This window comes from Phaenicophaeus curvirostris, chromosome 5, assembly GCF_032191515.1.
Source record: "Phaenicophaeus curvirostris isolate KB17595 chromosome 5, BPBGC_Pcur_1.0, whole genome shotgun sequence".
Lineage (NCBI taxonomy): Eukaryota > Metazoa > Chordata > Aves > Cuculiformes > Cuculidae > Phaenicophaeus > Phaenicophaeus curvirostris.
The window spans coordinates 30,672,049-30,698,296 of NC_091396.1; the positions used below are offsets into that span (position 1 = coordinate 30,672,049).

Here is a 26,248-nt window from a genome sequence, read left to right on the forward strand (position 1 = left end):
CTATCTTTAAAAAGCTGTTATTTAGTATAATGCGATAATTATTGCTCAACTTGGCAGCAGCATCCAACCCCTTCTCATTATGTACACAACACTGTGATTAATCCATTAGTTCCCTTCCTAGTGTTCAGCATATCTTGTCCAAATATATAACCATTCCTGTCTCTAAAAACTGTTAAGCTTTTCAGCTGACTGAACTTAAAGATGTTCTTTAAACGTTGTCTGAGTGGACATAAATATGTTACAGATACTTGGTAAAAAGCTCTGTGGAAGGGTGTCAGACAGAGAGGCAAACAGCAAGAGAAGTCAGGAAATGCGAAGTCAAGATTGACACTTCCTTCTTTGTATTTCCTGGCTTTTGTTGGCTTGCGTCAGAACCATAGCTTTGTTTTAAATATAATATTGTTTATCAATCAATTCTCAAGACACTGTCTCAGGATACTTGTAGTAATATTTTTATTATAGCATTGTTATCAGCGATCAACATATTTAAGTTGCACAATGTTAACTTGGGGTCAGGGGCTGTCACAAAGATGCTCTCTGCCTCATCCGCAGTTCCTCACCTCTTCTCTGTTACTACTATACCACAGATTTCTCAAAAGCAAGACAATTTGGAAAGATAGCAGGAATGGTGATATGCTTCATGCCAGCTTCCCTCTAACAAGGAGCAGCATGTGACTGGGCTTGCGGAGCACTAGGACTGGTGAAAGATTCTCTTGGGTGATTGTTCAGATCGTGTGGTTTTCTTTTCACAGTCTGGTATCAAAATAAAGCCAGTAAACTAACCTGTATGGAAATATGCTTAAAATTGTTTACTGCCTTTTTCTTAACAAGAATTGGGCAATTGGTATAATCACTTCCAGGGTGAAGAAATTTGAGAAGTTGTAGTTCAACTCTTGCCTGTTTGTCCTTGTCTGAGCTGTCTTTAAAGGGGTCTCGTTCAGCCTATCAGTTCAGAGTTGTATAATGAATATCTAGTGTTTGTATAAATATTGTATAAAGCCTTGGAAGGCTTTAGAGAGAGTGAAAGAGGAATAAATTTCATTTGTGTTTTAGTTATACCACAAGGTAAAGTGAAATTCTTTACTGTTCGGAGAGAACCATGCAAGATGTGAAGTGTAAGAGTAGCGTGTAAACCAAAATTGCAAATAAACAGAATAAAATGAAAGTTTTTAGCCCTGCTTAGCCATAGATGTTTCTCTAGCTTACAAATCGCTTGCTTTGGAAAAGTGTGATCAATACAGAGCAAACTTGACTGTAATTCTGGAGTTAGAATTTTGCGTTTCATAATAGCCCATACAGTATTTTAATTGCTTAACCACCACGTCTGCTGCCAAGTTTGGTTTATAACCTAACTAAAAGGAACTAAACAAGGAAGAGTGAAAATAAAATAACCACTTTGCATGGAATTGGGGCTGAAGTTCTCTTCTTTCCACCAATTTCAGGGCAGTAGCTTATTAGAATTGTGTGTGTGCCCTTTGATCTGCATTTTCATGGGATTATTTTCACATTTGCCTGTCGCACCTTCTTATGAATAACTCTAAAAACCCCCTTCCTTTCCCTCCAAACCCTATACTTGTGTGTGCTTGTTGGTTTGAAACCCTGGGACATTTTAGCTACCTACAGTAATAGCGCTCGACTTGTCCCCCCTGTTCCTCCAGGAAAGGAAGTTCTTCAAAGGCTTCTTTGGAAAAGTAAGTTTAATGCCTCATTTGTGCTTGCACTATAAGGAGTTACATCCCTGGTATAGCACTGCCATAAAATCAAGGTGTCGAGTCCCCTAATCCATTTCAGAATATTTGCTTCTAAAACAGATGTGCAAATATGTTGATCAAACGAAGAATATGGTTAAAAAAGCAACCTGAAACAGAAGCTTAAATCCAAATGGTCTGTATTGGAAATCCAGTGTTCTGAAGTGATTTGGTCTTCCTGAAAAAAAATGTGATTTTCCTTTTAAACCCTTAAACTTGTGCCAGCCTACATCACCTGGGCAAATATCTGCAGAACAGTTGGATCTGTGCCTCAAGTGCTTCGTGGTTGGCTGCCTGGCACCATGAGTTGACCCCCAAATGTTAGCCTTGGGAGAAAGCAATGTACCTACACATACCATCTCTTAAACCTTCCTTTGTTTTCAGCACAGTTCTAATTCAAAAACATATGAAGATGAGACCACGTGTTTACCTACTATATTTTCCTAATTTCAACTTGATAGTGTCACTGAAAAATTTACTGTTTCTTTTGTTGCTCTTGTTTTTATGAGGACAGTGTCTCAGACGCAAAGGAAGAAACTCTTAGCCCTTATTAAGAATGTGCTGTACTGGTGGCCGGGTGCTTTTATTCCTGCTGTCTACATCTTTGCCAGGCAGTGCGTGTAGATCTCTCAAAGAGTGTTCTCCCTCTTTAACTCTCATCTGTTCCCTACCTCTACATTTGAAATTCTCATAAAACATTTTAACTTAGTGTTCTTATGACTTCAGAAGACCTATCTTAGTTTCAATTTAAGCCAAGATTCATTTTATAGTAAAATAATCTAACATGTTTGTAGCTTCCATACCTACAGAAGTCTTTAGAGCAAGTTATTCCCTATTCATGAATGAGCTTTTCTGTTGTAATGAGTAGTAGTACAGATTTGGTGATCTTACGTTTTGCTTCCACTGAGTTGCCTGCATTTCTTTCTCATCATGCAATGTTTTATACGGAGTCTGAAATTAAATATTTTCTTTATATATACCTCAGACTCCAGATACAGCTTATAGTTAGTCCTGTGACAGGCTGAAATAGGCAGAAAGACTGGAAACAGTTTAGAGGTACTGAAAAAATGCCTTATTGGGCAACTTCAGTTCTGCTTGCCCATCCTTAAAATTTTATTCTCCACCTTACAATATAGCAGCTACTATCTCCATATTTGTATCACTTCTAACAGTTAAATTGTCATGACCAGCACAGTTGATTAGGAAATATGCCTTTCAGATTATTTTTTTTTTTATTTTTGTATGCCCATCTCTAGGACATTGCTGGTTTGTCATAGAGGTTTCCATTGTACCCAGCCCACAGTGGTCCTGCTTTGTTTTTTTTTGGCCCTTGGGTGCTTTGCTCACCCTCCTGGAGACCTCTGAGAACTCTCAAATTAGTCAAGTTAACAAATTTATTGGAGCAGATTACTGACCTAGGAAGTGCTGAGCAGCGAGGTTTCTATCAGGGCTGACTCAGCACTGACAAAACAGGTTCCTGGGAGTTGGTGCAACACGTGGCTCTCCTCCAGCAGTGCTGTCATCTGGAAGCTGTTGAATATGAAGACAGACAACCGATAAGGATGTCTAGATGAGTTTCTTAGTAGCAACATTTAAGACCACGCTTTTCCAGTGGATCTTGGCCATTTGCTTTAAATGCTTCTCTTTGGAGTCACCTGTACCTTTCAGTGTTTGTTACACAAGCTGTGATCCTGCATTGGAGTTCACTTCTCATGCAGTATCTTGCATCTGGTCTGATCTTTGTCCCGTGTGTGCCAGGAGTGCAAATGCTCATATCTGCTTTGTAATCATGGTGTACTTGGCAGTATTCTACCCATTATGGAGAAGTACTTTGATTTATACATCCAATAAAAACTGATTTGGAGAAGTACGTTCCTTTATACATCACTTGTAGGCACAGATAAGCTGGGTATTCAGCAGATGAGAAAATTATACATCGCCCAACAGTAGTAGCTGTGAGTTTGGGATGTGGAATGTAAGGACTTACCTCTTCTAAGCACTGCATCCACCATAAATCTAGAAGAAGGAGCTGGAAGATAAGTGTGTTTTGTTTTTCTCTTAGTGTAGCGAACTGACATTTGATTATCTTTCATGAGGAGCGTTATGTTTCCAGTGGGAGAGAAGGACTCGGTTGGCACTTTAGCCTTCCCATTTTATTCCGAGAAACATGAAATTCCATGTCTTAGCTATTTCTAAAACCTCATTTGATAAAATAGCAGGGGAGGAGTAGCTCTGCTGAAGAACATTACAGCTTTATGAAGTACCTAGCTCAAACTTGACTTCAGTACAAACTTCAGGAACTATTCACTACTTCTGCAGAAACAAGGTTTTTATTGTTTGCTGGGGAAAGATAATTATATCAGTTTCTAATGATGGTAATCTAAACTAAACAGTTAGAATCTTCGAATAACCAGGTTGGAAGAGACCCACCGGATCATCGAGTCCAACCATTCCTATCAAACACTAAACCATGCCCCTTAGCACCTTGTCCACCCGGGCCTTAAACAGCTCTAGGGAAGGTGAATCAACCACCTCCCTGGGCAGCCTGTTACAGTGCCCAATGACCCTTTCTGTGAAGAATTTTTTCCTAATGTCCAGCCTAAATCTCCCCTGGTGGAGCTTGAGGCCATTCCTTCTTGTCCTATCCCCTGTCACTTGGGAGAAGAGGCCAGCACCCTCCTCTCTACAACCTCCTTTCAGGTAGTTATAGAGAGCAATGAGGTCTCCCCTCAGCCTCCTCTTCTCCAGGCTAAACAACCCCAGCTCTCTCAACCGTTCCTCGTAAGGCCTGTTCTCCAGCCCCTTCACCCGCTTTGTTGCTCTTCTCTGGACTCTCTCCAGCATCCTCTCCAGCATCTTCTCTGGACTCTCTCTCAACATCCTTCTTGTGATGAGAGGCCCAGAACTGAACACAGTATTCAAGGAGCGGTCTCACCAGTGCCGGGTACAGAGGGAGGATAACCTCCCTGGACCTGTTGGTCACACCGTTTCTGGTACAAGCCAAGATGCCATTGGCCTTCTTGGCCACCTGGGCACACTGCTGGCTCATATTCAGTCGGCTGTCAACCAACACCCCCAGGTCCCTCTCCTCCAGGCAGCTTTCTAGACAGACTTCTCCTAGTCTGTAGCACTGCATAGGGTTCTTGTGCCCCAAGTGCACAAGGACCCGGCATTTGGCCTTGTTAAACCTCATGCCATTGGACTCAACCCAGCGGTGCAGCCTGTTCAGATCCCTTTGCAGAGCCTCCCTACCCTCCAGCAGATCAACACTTCCACCCAGCTTAATGTCATCCGCAAACTTGCTAAGGGTGCAATCACTCTTTAAATCACTCTTCCATACAAGTCAGTGCCATTCTCTGTTCTTTTGAAAATGATCGGGGTGTCATTGCTGCTTCCGAAATTGGGACAGATCGTTCCTCCCTAAAGACAAACAGAAGTCCTGCCAGGCTTGTTTTCTTCACACTTGCTGCTTTCACTGAGAATGAAACCAATGTGATAGAATAGGAGAGTTTTCACTCTGAGATATTTCAACCTTACAGTGTTAAAAATGGTGTTGCAGACTTGGAACATGCGGTTGCCTATGCCAGAATGTGTCCTTGCTCCATTACTTGCCATATGAATATAAACTATAAACATTTGCAATGAACTGTTTAAAAAAATAATTTTAATTGCAATTCTTGCATGAAACTACTACCTGATACCCCTCCTCCCACTTTTGCTGTTGCGCTGTTCACTCCCTGCAGTGGTCTGTGGCGGGTGCCATTAGAAGCAGACACAAACAGTTATAAACTCAGTGCTTCCAAAAACATGGAAAGAACATTTTATTAGTTGGCTTAAAGTATGGGGCTTGTGAGTTAAAGTAACCCATTTAAAAAGAAAAAAAAAATATTTTTCTTCTAGTAGTTCTCTGTTGCAGCCAGTAAAATCATGTTGACATCTTGTACCTATTTTCTGTTCGACAAATAGTCAGATCTTGGATAAAGGACAGAGTGCTCCTCTGCTGCCTCAGCCTGCCCCACTGGTGCTTTTTCAAGATACGCAACAAATGGTTAAGAAATCATATTTTTCTACCTCTCTTCCAAGATATGACATTTAGCACTTAATAAATGAGTGAAACGTATTTGGAAGATTGATCTTAGCATTAAGCTCATAAAACAGTAGCTGATGATTTTTGGATGCTTTTTAACGCTGGTTTAAGGTGATGCCATGATTCTGCCATGCGACTGTTAGGGCAGAGGGCAGGGCTGGTGGGAATAGAAGGTAAGAATTTTCCTATGTTTAAACTTGTGCTAAAGCAGCTACCTGTGGTGTAACTCCTTATGAGTTAGTGTTTTCTGACTCTAGTGGAATTCTTCACCAACTTGATCAGTCTTGAATTCTTTATTGTCAGTGGACACACATGCTGTTTTTGCCTCCACCTGTCCTGTGCCCTCTCCCCATCCCCACAACGTGCTGTTTCTGGGCTATTGGCTTTGGCTTGGTTCTCTGAATGTTTTGCAACTTGGACTGAGTATCTGGCTTTGGGCACTCTACTGACCGTGGACTTCGTCTACACTTAATGTTATGGTTCTTGGAAAGGGGAAACAGGTGGCAGTCTGATGCTGTTGACATAAAACTGGTTTTTTTTCTTTCCTTTTTTCTTTTTTTTGAAAGTCTGGGAAGAAGGCCGTTAAAGCAGTCCTGTGGGTTTCAGCGGATGGACTCAGAGTTGTAGATGAGAAAACAAAGGTTAGATTTCTCTGGACAAAATCTTTAAATCTTTCTATATTAATATATGTGCTCTAACTTTAAACAGACACCAGTTTTTATGTTAATGCAAATATTGGTATTTGAAAGGAAGACCAAAGTGTATAATTGGTTTAATAATTTCTTGCTTTGTAAACATATGTATGCTTGCTAATTTTTTTCCCCCAGTTCATGCCACACTGTTTTCAAAACATCTTTCATAAGATGTGGCAGTTAGCACGGGCTTGGAACGTTTTTTTGTTGCATTTACTGGAAAAGCATTTTTTTCCTCATAAATTCTGTTGACATTGAACTTGGAGTCCCTTGGCTTTGTTCTGCGTTGCTGCAGAAGTCTGCCATAATAATAGCAAATCATGTTAATCAATATAATTTCCAAATCCTTGAACAGGACTGAATGAACAAGAAAGAGATTCCAAAAATGCAATGAAGGGAGTAAATGAAATAGAGGGATTGTACCTTCAGGCTCAGGCTCAAAAGTAGTTGAGTAAGGAGTTCAGTGATTTCTAGTTCTAACATCTAAGCTGTAGTTCTGAAGTAGGAGTCTAATGTCTTTGTGACATGCTTCTAGATTATTCTACAAGTTTTTAATTGTGAAATAGCACAGTATTTACCACCAAGGTGCTTGTACGCAAGTAGTAGCAACCAGTTTTTGGCTTTATCTATATATAGGCAATTAGACATGAGAGCTTTAGACTCAGCTGTATAAGTGTACTAGTTCTAAAAGATGATATGGCTATCGGAACAATTTTTACTCTACTTAATCTGAAGTTTATTTGTTTTATATTTGTGTCATTTAACCCTTACTTTGTCAACCTAGATTATTATTTCTGTAAGCCAACAACTGAGAACAGGTAGAGATAATTCATATCCCTCCTCAGTGTCACTGCCTGTCAAACACCTGCTCTGTGACTAGGCTTCTCCAGAGCTGCTGTTACAGTTTCAGTCGTCAGCACTGAAGTTATTGTCCCTGAGGAATTAATTTTCTAATATAAATGTACTGATGTTGCTGAATTCAGTCTACTGATTGCCTCATTTAAGAGTACTAATACGTGTATTATTTTTAGAAATATTACTGCATATATCTAATCTTTTAAAATTTAGTAAATTGTTCAGACCCTGGAGGAAATTAAAGGTATAGGACCTGAAAAGAGAATATACTGTTGCCTCCTGGTGGTTGAATACATCAGCACGGGTACCAAGGACAAACCATGTACCAAAGGAAACAATTCTGAAAAAAATCTTGAAAAAATAATTTTTAATGAATATAGTGTTATTCAACAACTATGCTATCTCCTGTTTAGAAACACTTCTTCCATCAGTCTATGGGGACAGATCAGAGGATTTTGATATTACCAGTGCTGCTGATGCTTTTCCATTGCATCCCTGCTTAGCTAATTGAGAGTTCAGCTTTTGGATTTTGTGCAGCAGCTGCTAGATCTTTTCACACTCTGCAAACCTCTCCCATAAGTTTCAGCTTTTTTTTTTTTTTTAACCACGATAAAGATTTTTTTGATTGCAAGACTACTGGAGCTGCTGTGATAATTATAGCCACATCAGGTTATCCTCTTTGTAATGTAACTCATGTTCTTGCAGTTAACACTGAAAACTGCTTATTCAGATGTTTCTTCATATCTCCTCACATTTCTTTTATTGTGTGTGTGTGTGTGTATTTTTCCCCTCTAGGACCTTATAGTTGATCAGACAATAGAGAAGGTTTCTTTCTGTGCACCAGACAGGAACTTTGACCGGGCATTCTCATACATCTGCCGAGATGGCACAACGAGACGCTGGATATGCCACTGCTTTATGGCTGTAAAGGACACGGTAAGTTTAATGTGTTGTGTGTCCAACTCTTCCAGCCTCTAGCTGGAAGTTATGCTTGGAACAATTAACTACCTGGAATACTGCAGTCCTTGAAAATTAATTTATCTCTTATTCTTTATATCTGAACTACTTGCTATCTCTCTGTGGTTTTGTCTTGTGGAGAGAAGTGGTACCCAGCATGCGTATACTTGGAATGCAGTCAGCCTCAGATATCTCTAGCAGAAGGGAACTACTTTTCTAAGAATAGACAGAAGATACTTTCATCTGAAAACATATACAGCCAAAAGCTGAAACAGCATTGACAGTTTTTCCAGGGCAAAATCGTAGTGAGTAAATACAGACTGGTTATGAATGTATTCTCTTGTATGTGAATGTTATCTTGAGTGGAAAGCCATCTGAATGTTAAGGGATGGAGCTAAACTGACTTAAATTAGCATCTTGTTTGTTTCTAAGTGAGAAGAGATTTTTCCAATAGAATGTTTGAAAGCAAGTTAGCTCGATGAGCCTCTTGCTGTGTAGTCTTAAGTAAGTTACTTAACTCCCTGATCTGGTCTTTTCCTCTTTTTGCTTTTTGTTGAATCCCACTTATATTATACTAAGTGCTTGAAACTTCATACAAATTCGTTTTGTGAACTCCACATAGCTGCATGTTCAAAGCAATTGTACTTCATAACTTCTTAGTTTTCTTTAAAGAGAAACAATGAAGTTGAAAATTCCTAGCAAACTTATGTTAGAGCTGGAGCATTTCCATTTTCATCTGTGAATAACAAGTCTATTTACTTACTGATTATAACGAATGAGTTGAGCTACTGGTAGTAATAGTGCATCTGACTCAACTGTAGCCACGATATCAGCTGGATTGCTGGTCTTCCTATGACTTACATTTCTTTTCCTTATTACAGTTATTGGACAGTGGATCCTTTTGACCTCAGTGGTTAACAGTGGAAGTGCTATTCAGAAGGCACTTTTAATACTAACTTGTGCATTTGGTCAGGGCAATTAAGAGGTGTAAGGAGTCACCACTGCACTTTGAATTTTCATGCTTACACACAATGGGAGTGTCTCCCTGAGCCCTCTGTAAAGTTTCTCCATCTGATAATAGCACTCCTCTGTCCTTTGGGACAAGCATGCTTAAGATGGCTTCACAAATGTGTCCAGAGGCAAGGAATCTGTGTAGACATGTTATCTCACTAGCACACTAGTAGCAGTTGAACTATACAGATTATCCAACAATCTCATTTGTGGGTGGCCTTCCTGAACACTGCTTGTGCAATAGTACTTGGGAGCCTTTGTACACTAGGTTTAATTTTACAGCCATACAAAAGGTGGCCAATTGCAGTAGTTCTCATGAATGCCTTAATTAGATTCCTCCTGTAAATGCAGGTTATCACTTTGCAATGCTTGAAACACATGCACGTTTCTGTTCCAGTTACTGTATGATGCAATGTTGTCTTGTACAGGGGGAAAGGTTGAGTCATGCCGTGGGCTGTGCATTTGCAGCATGCCTGGAGCGCAAGCAGAAGCGAGAGAAGGAGTGTGGAGTGACTGCCACCTTTGATGCCAGCAGAACCACATTCACTAGAGAGGGGTCATTCAGGGTCACTACAGCTACTGAACAAGCAGAGAGAGAGGAAATTATGAAACAGATGCCGGATGCTAAAGGTACGGGGTGCAACTTAAACAATTATCCATAGTAAGCAAAACCAGCACTGAGGCAAATTGGAGCCTGTGCAAGGATTGAAGCGGAATGTCCTTGTGGCATTCCCTCTCTTGAACCTTATTTATGTACAAAACTTATTCCCAGACACTTGTCACTTCAAGATGAAAAATGCTTCCAGATTCACTTGTAGTGTGTTTTCCCACATCTCTAGAAAAAGGACAAGTGGTTTCATATGTGAAGGCTGCTCCTGCTTTGTTTTGTCACTTTCTTTTATGGCAGAGAGCTCTGTAGGTACCACAAATAAAAGGCCTCATAAGGAAAATGTTACAAGAACAGAACAAGTTTGTCAGACATGAAGTAATCCTTGTAGTCTAAAGCTTACGATAAAGGAACAGAAAATGATAAGTGTTTTTCTTAGAAAATAACGTATTTTGATTTTTAAGACAGGTTACAAAGTGTATGTGTAGAGTTATATTGCATGAGGGAAGAACCAATCAGCTGCAGTGTTCTTTCTAAAAACCCAAACCGAAACAACCCCTCCCCATAAAACACAACTGTTACCCTGTTAATTACATTAAAAAATAGTAACCAAGTGAGGTGTTAGTTTTTAATTGTTGGCCATTTAGAACACCATTTATAGTGTTCTGAAATTCAAGTGAAAGTAGAACTTCTTACTCAAGTTTTATTATAAGTAGTGGAGTTCTACAGCTAACAGAAAATAAATATTATAAATGTTGTTTGTAGCCTGCTTTACAGTGGAGTTGATCTTTTGTTTTAGAGGGTTCCACAGCAAGTTTTATGCTGCCACTCGATTGCAAAGCTTTAATCTTCGTTTTCATCATCCATCTGCTTGTTCCCATACGTTAGTTTTCGAATGTGCTAAATGAAGCTTAAACACAAGTCCTTTGTTACTTGAGGGCATGAGTCAAAATCTTGTCTCAATGAAGGTGTGTGAAACCCTTTCCAAGAAAGACTGATTAGAAAAGTTTCACTTGAGCGAGCAGCTGCAACTCATGGGTACTGAAGCTTGCAAGATGACATAATTAGTTCCTCCTACCATTCCAGCTCCTCAGAAATCTCTAGTGTGACTCCTCTCTTACCAGACTTTTAGCTATTTTGTTGATGTATCAACCAAAAAATTTACTGTTTCTCCTAAAATGTTTGGAAAGCAATATAGGTAAAATAAGAGTTCATACCAGGACGGGGAGATTTCCCCTACTCCTGCTGTGTTGATGAGCTGTATTTATTCACCCCAAAGCCCATCACTTACAACATGAGTGAGAGTTTTCATAGAGATGGAAAAAATCCCCATTGCTCTTCTAATCTTAAGTGTCATGATTTAAACTAGGCTTTAATCCTACATTTCTACCATTAGGCCTGGTTGACAGAAGCGTTGTGATGCTATGCAAAACCTTGCAAAGTGATGCAGGTGAATTTAAGTTGGAGGAGCTTCCAGTGCAACTAACTAGTGATTGAGTGCTAACATTACATCTGAATTCAGTTAGAGAAGTGACACAGAAACCCGCTGTAAATGTTCCCAGTGTTAGCAAGGCCTGTCAGCTCGGAGGCCGGATCTACCTTGCAGCACATTTCCATCTTTCTATAATAAATTTCCTGGAGGAGCTGGGGAGCTGTAGCCTGAGCACTGAATGCAGCCTAACCTGTTAAGTGCTGCTGCTACCTTTGGCCTGCTGAAGCTTGTGCACTGCGTTTGGCTACTGCTGCTGATTCTGCAGGGCTGGGAGGGTGTGTTTAAAAGAAGGTCCTAGAGCTGAGTTCTGTTGCCACCTGCTGCTGAGCTATGCCACCCTAAATCAATTAAAACAGTCTGCAGTAATATTTTGGCCATAGTTTTGTGTGAGGAGAAGTAAACATGCAATACGCTTTTCATTCTTAATCATAAATGAATTGCAGGTATTCCTAGAGCTGCAATCTCAGGAATAGCTAGAAAGAAATCGTTTAAGGCCATTATTTCTGTGAAGTGGCTAGCCTTAGTAAGCTCTGCTTTGGAGGCTGGATGTATGTAAAGTGAGATGGTGAAGACAGCAAATGTATACACAGATGATTTTTCTGCTCTGGTATTAGAAACTTGTTTGGAAGAGTACTAGTTATGCAAATTCCTGCAATTTCTCTGTCCAAAACAAATGGGAATAGGGGCAGGCAGTTGAACATTACTTTACTTTACTCTTCTAATCTCACCCTATTTCCTCCAGCAGTTGAAACAGAAGTGAAAACAGTAGCACCAGGTGCTGCACCAAACAATACTGCCCCCTCTTCTGGCTCACCAACATCTCCTACTGCTGAAGTTGCTGCCTCTCTGGATAAAGAAATGAGCAATCCCCACGCTATTCCACGGAGGCATGCCCCAATAGAACAGCTTGCCAGGCAAGGGTCTTTCAGGGGCTTCCCTGCCCTTAGCCAAAAGATGTCTCCTTTTAAGCGCCAGTTGTCTTTGCGAATAAATGAGCTGCCTTCAACAGTGCAAAGGAAGACCGATTTCCCCATGAAAAATTCAGGTAAAACCAAATGGTTCTAGTGGAACATTACCTCAAATTATCTCTTCATCTTTTCCTTGTCTGTGGCTTCAAATAACTTGATTTTTAGTAAATTCTTTTTCCTGCCTCATGCAGATCATTTCTCACAAACAAACATCACCACATCAGAAAACTTCTGCTTTGGGAATAGGCAAGAATTTCAAATACAATATTCACATGCAGAAGACAGTTCTAATGGCTGTCTGAAATATTGGACCACTGCTTGAAATGCTCCAGGAATGGGTGTTAGTGAGTTAGTGGTTGCTGGCTCTTCCCTCTGAGTCACTGAACCAGTTCCTCCACTTAATGCCAGGGCATCTTGAGTGACAAATCCTTTCAAGGCCTTAACCAATTGTCATGGGATCATGTGATGCTTTTCTGCAGTCTGTCCTTCTGCCTGTCTGAATTCTTCTTTTTGAGAGCAATAAAATGACTTTTCACCTCACATTAAAAGAAACTTGACTCATTAGGTGGTACAGCTGGCTGCGTCAGTAATGCATGGTACAGTTTTCATGTGATGGTAGTGTTTTTTTTTCTGGAGACAACCCAACATAAACATCTGGGGTGCTCAGTACCTTGCATAATGTCCTAGAATCTCCTTAGCCAGGTTATCCTGCAGGTCAGCTGTACTCTCACCTAGTGACAGAGCGTTCTAAACTTTGAAGTAAAAATTACTGTGGCACAGATAAAAACAACACGAAACCCTAGTCTGACTTCTCTTTGAATCCTTATTTGGTGACCTGTGCTATAAGGCCAGCACTGAGTTTCAGTTTTACAGTACTAGTGCTTTGCTCACTGGTGATACTCCCTGAGCACACTGCAGTGAGTCTTACGATTCAGAACATTTCCGATGCATGTTCCTGTGTGTATGCTGCTGCCAGTGCTGCTTACTGTCACACCACATGCGCTGCATTGGAGTATCCCTGAAAGAATCACTTCTTGCGCATGCCGTGCCCTGAATTTTAGATATGGTGCGTGCTGTGTCTAGACATCTTATGGTTTTTTATACTATTTGTGCTTAATTATGCCTGCTCATGTCAGTTCTTTGCAATGAAGGACTGAAGATCAGTACTTTTGAAAAGCATTGCAATTAGTATTAATGAGGACATCTGGTAAGTTGTCAGTTTTACTCCAGATGTTACTTTATCCACATCACGCTGATACTTGGTTTAAAACAGAGGGTCCATTTTATCTGAGCATTCAGCTCTTGCTTTTCATAATTCTACCACAGGAGCTGGGGATTTCAGCAACTGCTGAACTGGAGCAATCAACATTCTAACTCTAGACTTAACTTGCCACTGTACATTGCTGTCAGCATGTTTAAATGTCATCTAGTTACTGTGGAAGTATGTTGTTGGAACTCTTAAATCTATCAAAAGCATTTTCATTTCACAGAGTGCCAAATCTTAGTGCCAAATCCTTGATATGTTTATAGCACTTAAATACTAAAAGACTTAGATATCTACTAAAGCTATAGAAAACCCTTTTATTTTCTGAAATGAACATCCTCTCTTGCATTAACACAGAGAAACAGTAATAACAGCCTTTAAATCTGGAATGCTGATCTCCTTACCCTCTTGACAGACACAAAATACGCAAATGTTCTGTTTCAGGTCAGGTCTTCAACACTGATTTTTAAAAATGCTGTCACAGAAATCAGCAGCAGGAACCAGGACACAAAGGAACTGATTATATTTCAGTTTCACGTTGGTATTTATAAATTATTTCTGTATGCTTTGAAGTTCCAATGTAATTAAGTTTGTTTACATTTTAGTCCCTGAGGTAGAAGGGGAGATGGACAGCATTAGTGCCCTGTGCTCTCAGATCACCACTGCTTTCAGCGCACCACCAGAAGATCCTTTCTCTTCAGCCCCCATGACAAAACCAGTGACAGCAGTCGCACCAGAGTCTCCTGCCTTTCAAGGTTTGGGATTTCTTTGTGTGTTGTGGTCATGCTGGATGTGATGAATGCACATAATGTTGCTTTCCAGTAGCACGTGGTCTTAATTTCTTGTGCAAGTCCAGTTGTCAGTAGTTTGGGGGAATGCATCCTGCTTTATTAATCTTGTCTGTTTTGTATTTCTGTTGTTTTGTTTTTAACAAAAAGTTCATGTACCTACCGCACGATAGTTACCTGTAGAAAGGGACTGGCTTTGAGATAACGGCTGTTTTAATGTTCTGCCTCCTTAACTGCAAAAATCTTACCAACCATGTGTCGTAGGAACCAAGACTCACAAGGGAAGAGATTTTGTGCCACCACATATTTGCTGTTTTTCACACAAACTCTTATTTAAATTGTGGAGAGATGCCAACTGTAGAACTTCTAGCAGCCTCTAATCTTCATTTCACTGGTACGCTTTTATACCAGTTGTGTGAAAATAGAACCTCTCCTTGTTAAATGTTATTGTTACTTTGTAGCTAAAATCTGTTCTTTTGAATCTAAGTTTAATCCTACAGTAACTTCTGGTGAGCCATATCTCTTTTCTATAAAACCAACAAATTTAACTTCAGTTGGTCATCAGAACTCAAGGTGTCTATCAAATACATTTAAGTCCACCATCCCACAATTTTGCTAACAAGAGTTGGCTTGGTGAAATGGAATTTACTGGCTTTATCAACTGTCAGTCCAATTTGGTACACAAACTGCTGTCATGTGGAAGTGTCTACAATTTTGTATGTTGATAGGTATGACATGGCCCACTAATATTCCAGTCACGTGCATGCCCTGCATGAATTAATTGCACTGATGTTGTCTGCTCCCATTTTAGTTAATGGCACTGCCTCTGCCTTCTGTGTGCTTGCTGCTAAACCATCCCAAGCTGCTGTAGTGTCCACAGCTATGCCAGTTCGTGAAACCAATCCTTGGGCTTATGCTCCTGCTGCTAGTACTGGAGCTGCAGCCATGGTTGCTGGTAAGATTGGAAGTAGATCTGATGCATTGCTATGAGAACTTAGATCAAAAGCATAATTGAGCCCTTGAGACAATTGTCAGTGCTGCTTAATGGCAAGTGGAAGGAACACTAACAAAAGCTGGAAGTAGTAGCCTTTTGCACAAGTGGATGGAGGGAAGCGATGAACTCACTGGTTTTGGGTCTATCAGCTGGACTGATTCTTATTTTGGCAGCATTTTAGAAAATCCAGTGCCTAAAAAGGAAGTAATGAAATAGTGTATGTTCGGGGATGAAGAGGAAAGAATTTGTACGTGCATCCAAAATAATTTTTTGTGCATTTTTTTCCCACTGATGTATATAAGGATAGATTATGTTGGTTGCTTAAAGGCTTTAGAGGTTCATTTTTACTATTTAGTAAGTTTCATCTGTCCCTCCAATCCTTGTCTATAGTTATATACAATCTAAGGTGGGTTTTTACAGCTTTCTGTTATAATAGTCCACCAGTCCTGAGCTGTACATTCTGAAACTGGTACTCCCCAGTTAGAGGAATTGTTGGTTATGGGCTAGATCATTGCCACTAAGTTAGGGGTGCAGGCAGCAGCTCTCCCACGTGCCCTAAAGTCTCAGATGTCAACTATGAAGAGAAAAAAAAAAAATTACATTTTTGTGAAGAAACTCTTCTCTACCCCTTCTTGACCAATGTCTTCCAGTAACAGAGCAGTACAGTGGATGCATAAAGATGCTTCCAGTGTTGGTAGCAATCTTTCAGCTGTGGAGGGAGGAGGTCTGTCTGGTTTTATGTTCTCCAGCCTTTCTGACTGACAAAAGGGTAAGGAGCAGGAATACTGACTTTCCCTTGCTTTCCTTCTCAGGCGCTGAATGGAGCAGCACCTCCTCGGGTGCGGCCTCACCAAGTCTCTTCCAAGGAAATCACAGACGTACTCCCTCAGAGGCAGACCGTTGGTTGGAAGAGGTCTCAAAGACTGTCAGAGCCCAACAGCAGCCAACCCCAGCCCCAGCCCCACAGCCACTGCTACAGCCTCCTCCAGCAGCTTCCCAGTCGGCACCAGCCTTCCCAGTCGGCACCTTCATTGCACCTCAGCCGGTGCCGGTGGGTGTGGTACCGCCCATGCAGCCAGCGTTTATTCCAGCTCAGCCCTATGCTGTAGCAAATGGGATGACCTATGCAGCCCCAAGCGTACCTGTGGTTGGAATCACACCTTCCCAGATGGTAGCTAACGTCTTTGGCACTGCAAGCCACACTCCAGTAGCCCATCCGCATCAGTCCCCCAGTCTTGTCAAACAGCAGACATTCCCTCAGTATGAAAGCAACAGTGCTACAGCCAGCCCTTTCTTCAATCCGCCTGCCCAGCACAACGGCTCTGCAACTTTCAACGGAGTTGATGGTGGCAAATGGGCTGCCGAGGACAAGCATTCGCAGCCTCCCGCAGCTGCTCCACAGGTAGATCCATTTGAAGCACAGTGGGCAGCACTAGAGAGCAAGGCAAAGCAGCGCACTAATCCCTCTCCAACTAACCCCTTCTCAAGTGATTTACAGAAGACATTTGAGATTGAACTCTAAGCGGTCCTTTGTGGGGGTGAGGGGTGGATAAATTGTACAGTAGAATAGAGGGATAAAAGATGCAGAGGGGACCGTTTCTGATCAGTTTGCTTTGATAATCCCAAAGGTCCCCTCAAATGAAAATGAGTTAGAAAGAGGGAGCAGTTATGGGGAAGGTGTAAACATACAGAGAATTTAATGTGGAACCACCCCAGTCTGCACTCCCTCACTTGGAAAGCTGGAAGTCAAACAGAGCAAAGAAAGGCACCCAGTTCTGAAAAATGTTTTGCAGAAACATCATTGATCTTACAGAAAGGAAGGCACGTTTTGTACTTGTGTCCTTCTGATGCCCTGCAAATCCTGGACATTCCCCCTCAGGGAAAAAATGGGTTGGGGTGGGGGTGGATATGGGTGGGAGGTTGTCACCTGCTTAGCAAAAGCTAGGTTTGTGGAAAAAGCTGAGCTTCCATTTTGAGTAACAAAATGAATATTATATGTAAAGAATAAAGTAAAGCCAAAATCTTTATTTTTATGCATTTAGAATATTTTAAATAGTTGGATATTAAAAGCTGTATGAGTTGTAAGTAATCTTGCCAAAGGTTAAAAAAAGGGGGTTGGATGTAAGAAATTGTACATAAGATTGATTTATCTCTGATTCTTATTGTAAGTAATATTGGGGGTGTGGAAAAGGGGCTCTAGCTTGTTCTTGTATCTGTTCATTGTAAGTAGCATATTGCAACAACAATCACAACCAATAAGTCATTATATCGTAGTTTTAAATAAATAAAATTAAGAACAGTATTGTCATGGTTTGAAAACCATGGGGAAAATTTACTGGTTTTTATTGGATTCCAGCTACATATTATATATAGTATGGGTTCTTTCCTTTCATGTATTGCTGCAGTTTCTTTGTCTTAATCTATTGGTTCTAACACTACTGTGACAACTTACTGTAATCATATCTACATCCTGGGGCTACTTGGGAAACCATTTTATGTTTGTCTGTCAATAGTTACTAGAGGTTTTTAACTTTGGTTTCTTTTTTTTTTTCCACTGATTTGTGAAACCTTGTGGTTAAGGCTGCAGCTGGTCCAGGTTCTGCCTCTGGTGACTTGTGAAAACCATCTCATTTTAACTTTACTTTTAAACTTTGGCCTTACAAGCAAATGTAAGTTATATATATTTGTACTGATGATTTATAATCTGCTTTAACAGAAATAAATGTTGGTGGTAGAAGTGCTGTCTGTGAACGCTTTATCCCCCCCTTCAGTTTTCAGGATTTGCCCTTCTGAGTATTTTCTTGTATTAGGTGAGTGTAGGTGAGCCCTGCTTGCCAACCTAATGGTATCCTAACACCCCTCATTTTTACAGCATGTCAGATTAACTCAGACTTTAAGACTGAACTTGCAAATATCCTTGTGACCTGTAACTAGTTAAAACTCAGAAATGGAGGGCTTTACTGAAAACATAAGATTCTGGGTTTGCATCGTGGTATTTTTTAGCATCAAATATTTACATTTCCAGACAAATATGAAGACACTTAACATTCAAAAAGCAAAACTCACTTTGGTTTTCTGTTCTCCCAATAAGTTGATACCTACCCTGTTAGTATGACTGTTTCTTATTGTATTCTTGTGTGCCCCACGTAGTTTTAGACATAAGGAAAAGTCGGGCTTTGTAACCTGAACGGGAGGAAGTGCTCCCATTCTTTTCCCTTATATCCAGAAATTTCCACTTCCAGGCATATGCAGTGAATTTCACAGTGATGTGGTCTAGAAAAGTGGGGTTTTTTTGCTTTACAGATTCTTACCTGTTTTCAGTGTGATCTGAATAGTAATGACCAACATTCCCAATGGTATTTGAGTTGGTGCCAATGTTTTTTTTCAGCTTTCAAAAAGTAAGCAAATATTTGTAGATACTTATAACGGAATAAACTATGCATGCTTTCTTTCCTATTAGTTCTGTATCTTTCACAGCAGTGCCCAAAGATCAGCGGAAAATAGCCCAGCATAGCTACACCCTTCCCTTACCCTGGAGATAACAGTAAAGGAGATATGGCCTTCCTACCATCTATTGTTTAGGGAAGAAAACAAACATCTTGATACTAAAAAAAGTAAACAATTCCCTTTGGCAGTGAAGTGGCACTATAGAGAGAGGAACACTCAGCTTGCCAGAAAGAAAAAATGCAAAAAGACCCTTTAGTTAACTATTGCAGTGATGACTTATATTTGAAGGAGTGAACTGCAGGCCTTCAACTAGCATCCTTACTAATGTGGTTATGCAGCTGAAAGGGGGTCGGGGTAAACACTCAACTAAAGCACCTTCAAAGTTAAAGTCCTGCCCATCAGAACAGAGGGGACTGTTCCAGCTTTCCTGAGTCTTGAGCAAGAGCTCCCTGCCCACATCTTCTACAACCATATCGCTTAATTGAAGGCTGGCTACACAAAATATTTAAATGTTCTAAAAACAGAGCCTCTGAAAGAGTAGAAATGGATATTGCAGAACTGTCTGCTTACTGTGGGACAAAAGGGTCTGATACAAGCATAATCAGCTTCTAACTCTACTCCTGAGCAGGTCCCCAGATCTTGAATACCTGCCCTGCCTGCCACGTGAGAACCGGGAAGGCTTCACTTAGACTGGAATTTACACAGTCTGTGATTAGACCCTGGTCTCAGAAGGCAAAGTCATCCTGTACACTAGAATACTAATCCTGTCCATATACACAAAAAAAAAGATGCTAGTGTAAAATGCAAAATAATGTACAAATGAAATGAGAAGTTCCTAAATATCCAAACCTTACACTGTAATGCCTACTATGGATTACAGCAAAGGGTTTCCCCTAATCAAATTAGGGAAAAGCATCTTAACTGCCAAATAAGGATTTTTGTCTTTTTTAGCAAGCAGAATCTGCCACAGAAAGACCCACCCCCCAAATAGCTGCTGTCACCTCTCTACCCTTTACTGAATTGCTTCTAGACTCTTCTCTTGGTTCCCATCTTACTGCCATGTGTCCCATCCTGAAGCCACACCTCTGCTGAAGAGAGTGCAATCATTAGGTTAGTAATTCTTATTTTTAGGTGCAGCTGAACTGATTTACTGGATTTAGAATCCAAACCAGCTTTAGGCTGTCAGGCCTGGGGATTTACACCTCTGTGTTACTGCTGCCCTGAGTACTGAGTCTGAACTGAAGTACAGTGGTAGGAGCACAGCCCTGAATTAGCTGCCTGCCCTTGAAGCCTTGAAGTAAAGTAACAGAAGTAGGAAAAGAAAAAAAAAAGGACAGTCCTCCACCCACCCCCAACCAATGCATGAACAGCAACACTACACACCAGTCCACTAGTTTATAGCCACATCTATACAAATAATAAATGGGTGATGGTGCTAATTGATACGATTAACACATGCAAGTCTCAACAGGGATAGAATGGGGAAGAGGCGGGGACTTTTAGAGCTGGTGCCAGGTTCCAACAGCCATGGAGGCTATAAAAAGTTCTTTTGCTCAGAAGTTATGATTCTGTTTTGAGATACTGAAGACACACAAGAGACTCCTGGTTTAACAAATCATTACATAATCTCAGCTCCACCTCCCCCACCCCCAGTGCCTGAAAATTTCTTCTTCAGAGCCTCATATTCATGCTCACTATCGCTCAGTGCTATTCTTGAAAAGACAGATGCTTTTCAGCTATAGCTGCTCTGCATCTGGAAGTCCTTGTTTGTTAGCCCTTAGTGGCAGGAATCAGCCCAGACCACATGCAGAGAGCCAGGCTTTCCTGAAGGTACCTGAGGCTACAGCAGATCGTTTGGAAGTTTATTCTGGCAAGACAAAGGCCCCTACATGTATTTTTATCTGTATATTATTCACCTCCTCAAGGTGAAACCCAGCACAAAACACTTTGCAATAATTCAACAGCACAGTTCTCATTCAGAAAAAAAATAATCATCTGCTGCGCCCTCCTAGAGTGAGTGCTATTTAGACCGCAGCATTGCAGAACAGAGAGCAGTGTTGGTATGTTCATCTAAACTGGTCTTCGCATTCAGGAAGGGTTAAAAGCATTCTTCCAGTTTGTCTTAAGCTTTCTGTGAAGCATCGCTTCTGCATTTCACTCCAAAGCTGGTACCAGTTAAGTAGAAACCAAACTAATCCAGCTAAGGTCTACTGGAATAAAACAGCTACAGTGATGTGACATTACAGCTGCTTTCCAGCTAGTAACCTCATAGGGCCTGAACACTAATTTTACAGGCCTCAAGCTGTTTCTCATGATGAGAGTCCTTTGCATTTAGATGGAAAGTACTCCCTGGGATTACAAATGTTCATTGCTCATTAGTGCTTTGGTGAAGACAGTTCAGGCCCATCTTCAAACACCTCAGAGATTATTTTTTTTTAAGCGCCCTTCTCTTTTGTGCTTGGATGAAGAATTGCTCTCACCGTCTTTCCTGCTGGTTATCCGCCTTCTCTAAAGTCACAGCATCCTTATGTTCCCAGTGTCATCTTGTTCTGTGAATGACAGCAACTACCCTTAAGTGAAGAGATGGATTAGCTACAGAAGGGCGTACAGTGGGGGGAAAAGGAAATTTGCAATAAACCTGAGGGTGGCGGGTCTCCCACCTTTCAACAGTCACACCCACTGCACTCAGTTCCATTCATCCTCTTGAGCTTTCCTGCAGGCAAAACTCCCAGAACAGTTCCATGCAGTAAAAGGACAGAGTTCAGACTTCCAGTCTCATACTAGGTCACCTGAACTTTTATGTGTCTGTGGAGGTGTCTGTCACCCCAGGTGATGAGGAGGGCTGGCCCCTGGCTGGTAGCGAGAGCAGCTAGCACAGCAGAATCTGGAGTAGTAGTCGTTACTGCAGAGCTGGGCCTGCAGGATCAGGTCACAGTTGGCGAGGTGTGGCTGGTCCACACACTCCCTGCTCAGGTCCACGTGATTCACAGCAGCTGCAGCCAAGCAAAAGGTGAGGTAGCTGTAAATACACTGCCAGGGCTTATCCTCAGGTTTCATTTCCCTCCCAAGAAACACAGCAATTCTTGCTTCCTCCACCCTGTCAGTCCTAAGAAGGGGATTATTTTAAATGTAGTCCAATATCAAGGATGCAAGAGGAAGCAACGCCTCTGGTGAGATACAGGAGGAGAATACTGTTTCTGGGGCTGATCTCCCAAGGAAAGACCAATCTACATCCTTTATAAAGCCAGTTGGATGGTGTCCAGAATCCAAATATGAATCTTACAGCCAATTATTTGGTCAAACAACTATGTCATTTTGGCCTCAGGGAGTTAATTACCGGCACCTTGGTAGTGTTGGGTTGTTTCCACCATCCTGCTTTTCTGCCTAGGGAAAGCAGGGCCCCTCGGGCAACACAGTCCAGGGACTCCTCCTGCTCCCCATGACCAGAGGTCAGTGCTGAACGGGCACACGCAATGGGCAGACTTCTAATAGCGACAAACAGGCAGGGACTGTGCTGGGAGAAGCTGGGAGGACAGATTGTACTCACTGCTAGGCCTGCTTCTCAGCACTTTCACCTCTGTGCTGGCACTGACGGAGCTGGTGCTGCTGTAGGCGCTGCAGGTATAGGATCCCGCATCAGCCTCTTGAATGTTGCTTATGATCAAGGTTCCATCCTGGGACAGGTGGATGTGGTGGCCGTCTGCCCGCATGGGGACTCCATTCCTGTGGCGACAAACATTTCGTACCACTATTCCCACCCATGGGGACTGAAGGAGATCTCTGTACTCTTTGGAAACAACGAAAGGAAGGAATTATTACAAATTCAGCAGGAAGGAAGAAGAAATCTTTTGCCACGACCTGACTCAACAACTGGGTAGTAGCATGAGCCTGAGTGAGTCTGCATCCATTAGCTCACTGTCTGTGTGGGAGGTAGCTAGCTGTGTTCCTTTTGAGGTTTGAGGAAGTGAGAGAAAATACAGGGTACCTTTCCCTCTCTCTCCAGGTTGTGGTCTGGTAGCACTTGTTTGGCTGGCATTGATAGCAGGACATATTTCTTGAGGAACATATGGAGTAGTAAGCAATGCATCCTCTTTCCTGTCCCTTAAAAGTTTGTTTAAAAAAGCGTTTAAAATACCAACAAGACTGAGTCTGTTTGGTTCCTCCTGGAATATTCTGTCCCCAGCAGGAAAACTTCCTGAATTATGAAATCCCATTTATCAAAGAAAGTAAATGTTTCAGTTAAAAGGGTTTCATTTAGACTCTGAAACTTGCATCATTTCTTAAACTCAAATACCAAATTTATGTAAGCTCCCTTTCTGAGATGGCCTGCTTCTTCATCCTCTTGGAGAAGAGGGATTTAAACAATTACCAATCCAATTACTCTCTGGATCCTTTGCAAGAAGGCCCCAAAACAGAACTGATTATTTTCAAGTAGGAAAAAAAAAGGCCTACCAGACTCCTGCACAAGTTCATAGACTCCACTGTAAACCTCCAAGAGAAGAGGGTACAGCTTTTCCTTTACCTTTATTAAAACACTTCAGAGTTGCTCCCACTTGACAGAAAAGAGAAAGAGTGGTTACAGTAGGAAGTTGGGGGAAGAGTTGCTGTTATTGTAGGTGCTAAATTGTTGGCTAGGATTAGGCAGAGAAAGTGTACAAAGACCAACTAAAGGTCTTCCTCTGGTTGCTCATTTTTAGTATTTGCTGTTGTAATGTCACTAGCTTTCCAGCACGGAGCCCTTCTGAACTAAATAAAATCTTAGCTTAAATCTGCTTTCCTCCTCATTTGGCTGGAACACGAACTTGGTGATCCCGACAACCTGCAGGGTTCTTGCCCGGGATTCTTCGGGTAATAGGAGAGATGATAAGGAAAGTCTAGGTGATTTGAGCTGGGGCTGAGAACAATGGATCTCTCTCTTACCTGGAAGGCATTCTGCATTATTATTTGGAAGGTAAGTGATGAGGTTCAGGAAGAGAAGGAAAGGGAAATTCTGTCTTATTTTGCTCACCTTGACCACCTTATATTCACATTGTTGCGTGTCACTGTACAATGAAGCTGAGCAGTCCCTCCCTCAGGTACCATGATGCTTGGCAGAAGACCAGTGATCCTCAGCTCCCCTAGACCAGAAAGGAAATAGGGCAAGTAGCAAAGATCTCAAAGACCTTTTTCCTCCCGCTGGACACAAGCACATCACATGTGCAGAAGAATCACCTCTTTAGTTCCTTTTGCTCCTGTACTCATTTCACACCAATGTCCCAGAAACAAGGCACTCAGAGTCACTCTTACTGTGCTATTAGTCTCTCTTCCCGACTGCCTGAAGCACCATGATCTGCTAAACACATGCAGATTACTATTAGGTAAAACAACTTATTCTTTCCTTGTCCTCAAGCTGCCTGTGAAACATTAGGTATGAAGTCAAGTGGCATGACCAGGCATGAAACCCGCACTGCCCAGCCCTCGCTGTTCCCACTTGTATGTGCACACACATGCGTGTACAAACTTGCCACACATGCCTCTACCCATCCAGTACCTAGAGTTCGAAACAGGACTTGGCGCTGGTCCTGGTCACGTCCATTTGAGGCAATACAGGTAAAGAAGCCAACGTCTTCAGAGCTGACCCGGCTGATCACCAAGGCCCCATCTGACTGTTGCCTGTATCTGGGAAGCAAAACCAGAAAGACCCTCAGCCTGTGCTTGGGTCAGTATGGGACTCCAGCCACCAGAGCTGAAGCTGAGCCTCATGTACAACTTCGTAGTAACACTGCAAGAAGGTTTAGCAGCAGCTCGGTTCAACCTGGTCCTCAAATCCCTGCACTAGTGCTGTAGATTCTGGAAAAGCTTGCTGCTAGAGCAGGCTTCTGGGAACAAAAGGTGAGGGAAGCTGCAGAAAAGCAGCAGCAGTAGCTGCAGAGCTTCACTGCAGGCACCCTGATCTTTCTCTTTGATGTCAACCTCTGCCCTGGCTCACAGACCAGCTGTTTTTTGACAAATTTCCTTGCAATGTGCCCTCTTTCTGCTAATCTTGTACATGAACAAATTTCAGCTTTGGCTTGGTTGTAGACCCTGTATCACAGCTGTTCACTCGCAGGTGCGATATTCAGACTCTGATCTGTGAGCACAGACAGGCAGTACGGTCTGGCCAGAATGCAGGATGGGCTCTGGCTCCATGGCCAGCAGCTCCATTCTCTCAGGGATGAGACAAGGGAGGGCAAGAAGGGGGCTCTCCTCAACGTGAACCTGCCTGTGGGTGTGATGGAGCCACCTGGGAGCTCACCTTGGAGATGAGAGGGGCCGCCCGTCTTTCTGCCACTCAATGGTAAGAGCTGGTGATGCTTCCACTCTGCAGGGCAGTCGGACTCTCTCCCCAACACTGGCCTCCACTACTGAGGGTTCACTCTTATCCATTCTCAGCCTGCAATGTCCACAACCACAGCAAAAAATGCAGAAACTTCCTCATTGAAAATCTGACCTTAAGCACAAGACTTTTTAAATCACAAGCGTTACTTTTTACCTCCAAAGGGTGGTCTCTGTACTCCCATCAGAGCTCAGATACTTGCCATTACTAACATTCACTCACAACATTCAGAAAAGAGCAGCCTACATCAAATCCTGCTCCAGCTCAGCATAGCTTGATGCCCCACTCCTGCCAGCCGGCCTAACCTTTTAACACAGCAATGCTGTTTCTTACAGCAGCTCTCTGGATAACAGCCTAGGAAGTGTTAACAATGTGAACATGCGGCAAATGGTACAAAGTCCTGAATGGGACTCCAAGCAAGTTTACCCCGAGGTTCTTGTCTGGCACACAAAAATGAGCAGAAATTTTTTGGGGTGCAAAGAGCTCATTGCAATCACCTGGCTGCATGCAAGGCTCAGGAGCTGCCATCCACTTTGTGTAGCAGAAAGGCTGAGGTTGGCCTCCCATACCACTTGTCTCTTCATGCTCTTTGCTCTCTCATAACTACAGCTAAACACCATTCTGGAAGTGAACTAAACCATGGTGTTCCCAGAGTCAAATAAAACATCATCTCCCCAAATCCAATTCTCTGACCTGAATTCTCTCTCTCAAAAAAAAAACCAAAAAACAAAACCAAGGAGCCTTACTTCAGTGCTCTTAATTCAATGAATCACTTCTTCCTGCTTTCAGGCAAAGGCAGCTAAGCATGTTGGTGGGGAACTCGGCAAACTGGCTGGGTTTTAGATTGTAAACTCAAAAGAAAGGAGGAACCAGATCATGGTCCCATTTAGTCTGGAGCCCCAACGTGCTGCATTTAAGGCAAAAATAATTTGTACCCCTTTATTTCTGTGGGGCCTAGAAGCATGAAAGAAACATGCAAGAAG

The 26,248-nt window shown here is 42.0% G+C and overlaps 3 protein-coding genes across 12 annotated transcripts in view; 1 reads left to right on the plus strand and 2 right to left on the minus strand.

Moving 5' to 3' along the window:
* NUMB (NUMB endocytic adaptor protein) overlaps window positions 1-18,200 on the plus strand; it is a 92,035-nt gene extending 73,835 nt beyond the window's left edge. For 2 of the 5 annotated variants that reach the window (XM_069858258.1, XM_069858262.1), the window contains 8 exons: window positions 1,659-1,691; window positions 6,402-6,476; window positions 8,178-8,318; window positions 9,779-9,980; window positions 12,192-12,494; window positions 14,287-14,436; window positions 15,281-15,424; window positions 16,276-18,200. In XM_069858258.1, the coding sequence (XP_069714359.1) occupies window positions 1,659-1,691; window positions 6,402-6,476; window positions 8,178-8,318; window positions 9,779-9,980; window positions 12,192-12,494; window positions 14,287-14,436; window positions 15,281-15,424; window positions 16,276-16,985 (1,758 nt within the window). In that variant the 3' untranslated portion in view covers window positions 16,986-18,200. The remainder of the gene's footprint in view (window positions 1-1,658; window positions 1,692-6,401; window positions 6,477-8,177; window positions 8,319-9,778; window positions 9,981-12,191; window positions 12,495-14,286; window positions 14,437-15,280; window positions 15,425-16,275) is intronic. The other 3 variants (XM_069858259.1, XM_069858260.1, XM_069858261.1) reach the window with 3 other exon arrangements.
* Window positions 1-26,248, minus strand: part of PSEN1 (presenilin 1) — a 175,169-nt gene that overhangs the window by 59,709 nt on the left and 89,212 nt on the right. The gene's annotated exons all lie outside the window — the stretch shown is intronic.
* PAPLN (papilin, proteoglycan like sulfated glycoprotein) overlaps window positions 15,431-26,248 on the minus strand; it is a 65,150-nt gene continuing 54,332 nt past the window's right edge. For 3 of the 6 annotated variants that reach the window (XM_069858212.1, XM_069858217.1, XM_069858215.1), the window contains 5 exons: window positions 25,185-25,322; window positions 24,441-24,568; window positions 23,919-24,027; window positions 22,458-22,633; window positions 17,981-21,903 (listed from right to left, as the gene is read on the minus strand). In XM_069858212.1, coding sequence (XP_069714313.1) covers window positions 21,731-21,903; window positions 22,458-22,633; window positions 23,919-24,027; window positions 24,441-24,568; window positions 25,185-25,322 — 724 coding nt within the window. In that variant the 3' untranslated portion in view covers window positions 17,981-21,730. Of the gene's footprint in view, window positions 15,657-17,980; window positions 21,904-22,457; window positions 22,634-23,918; window positions 24,028-24,440; window positions 24,569-25,184; window positions 25,323-26,248 lie in introns of those variants that run through there. The other 3 variants (XM_069858214.1, XR_011337533.1, XM_069858213.1) reach the window with 3 other exon arrangements.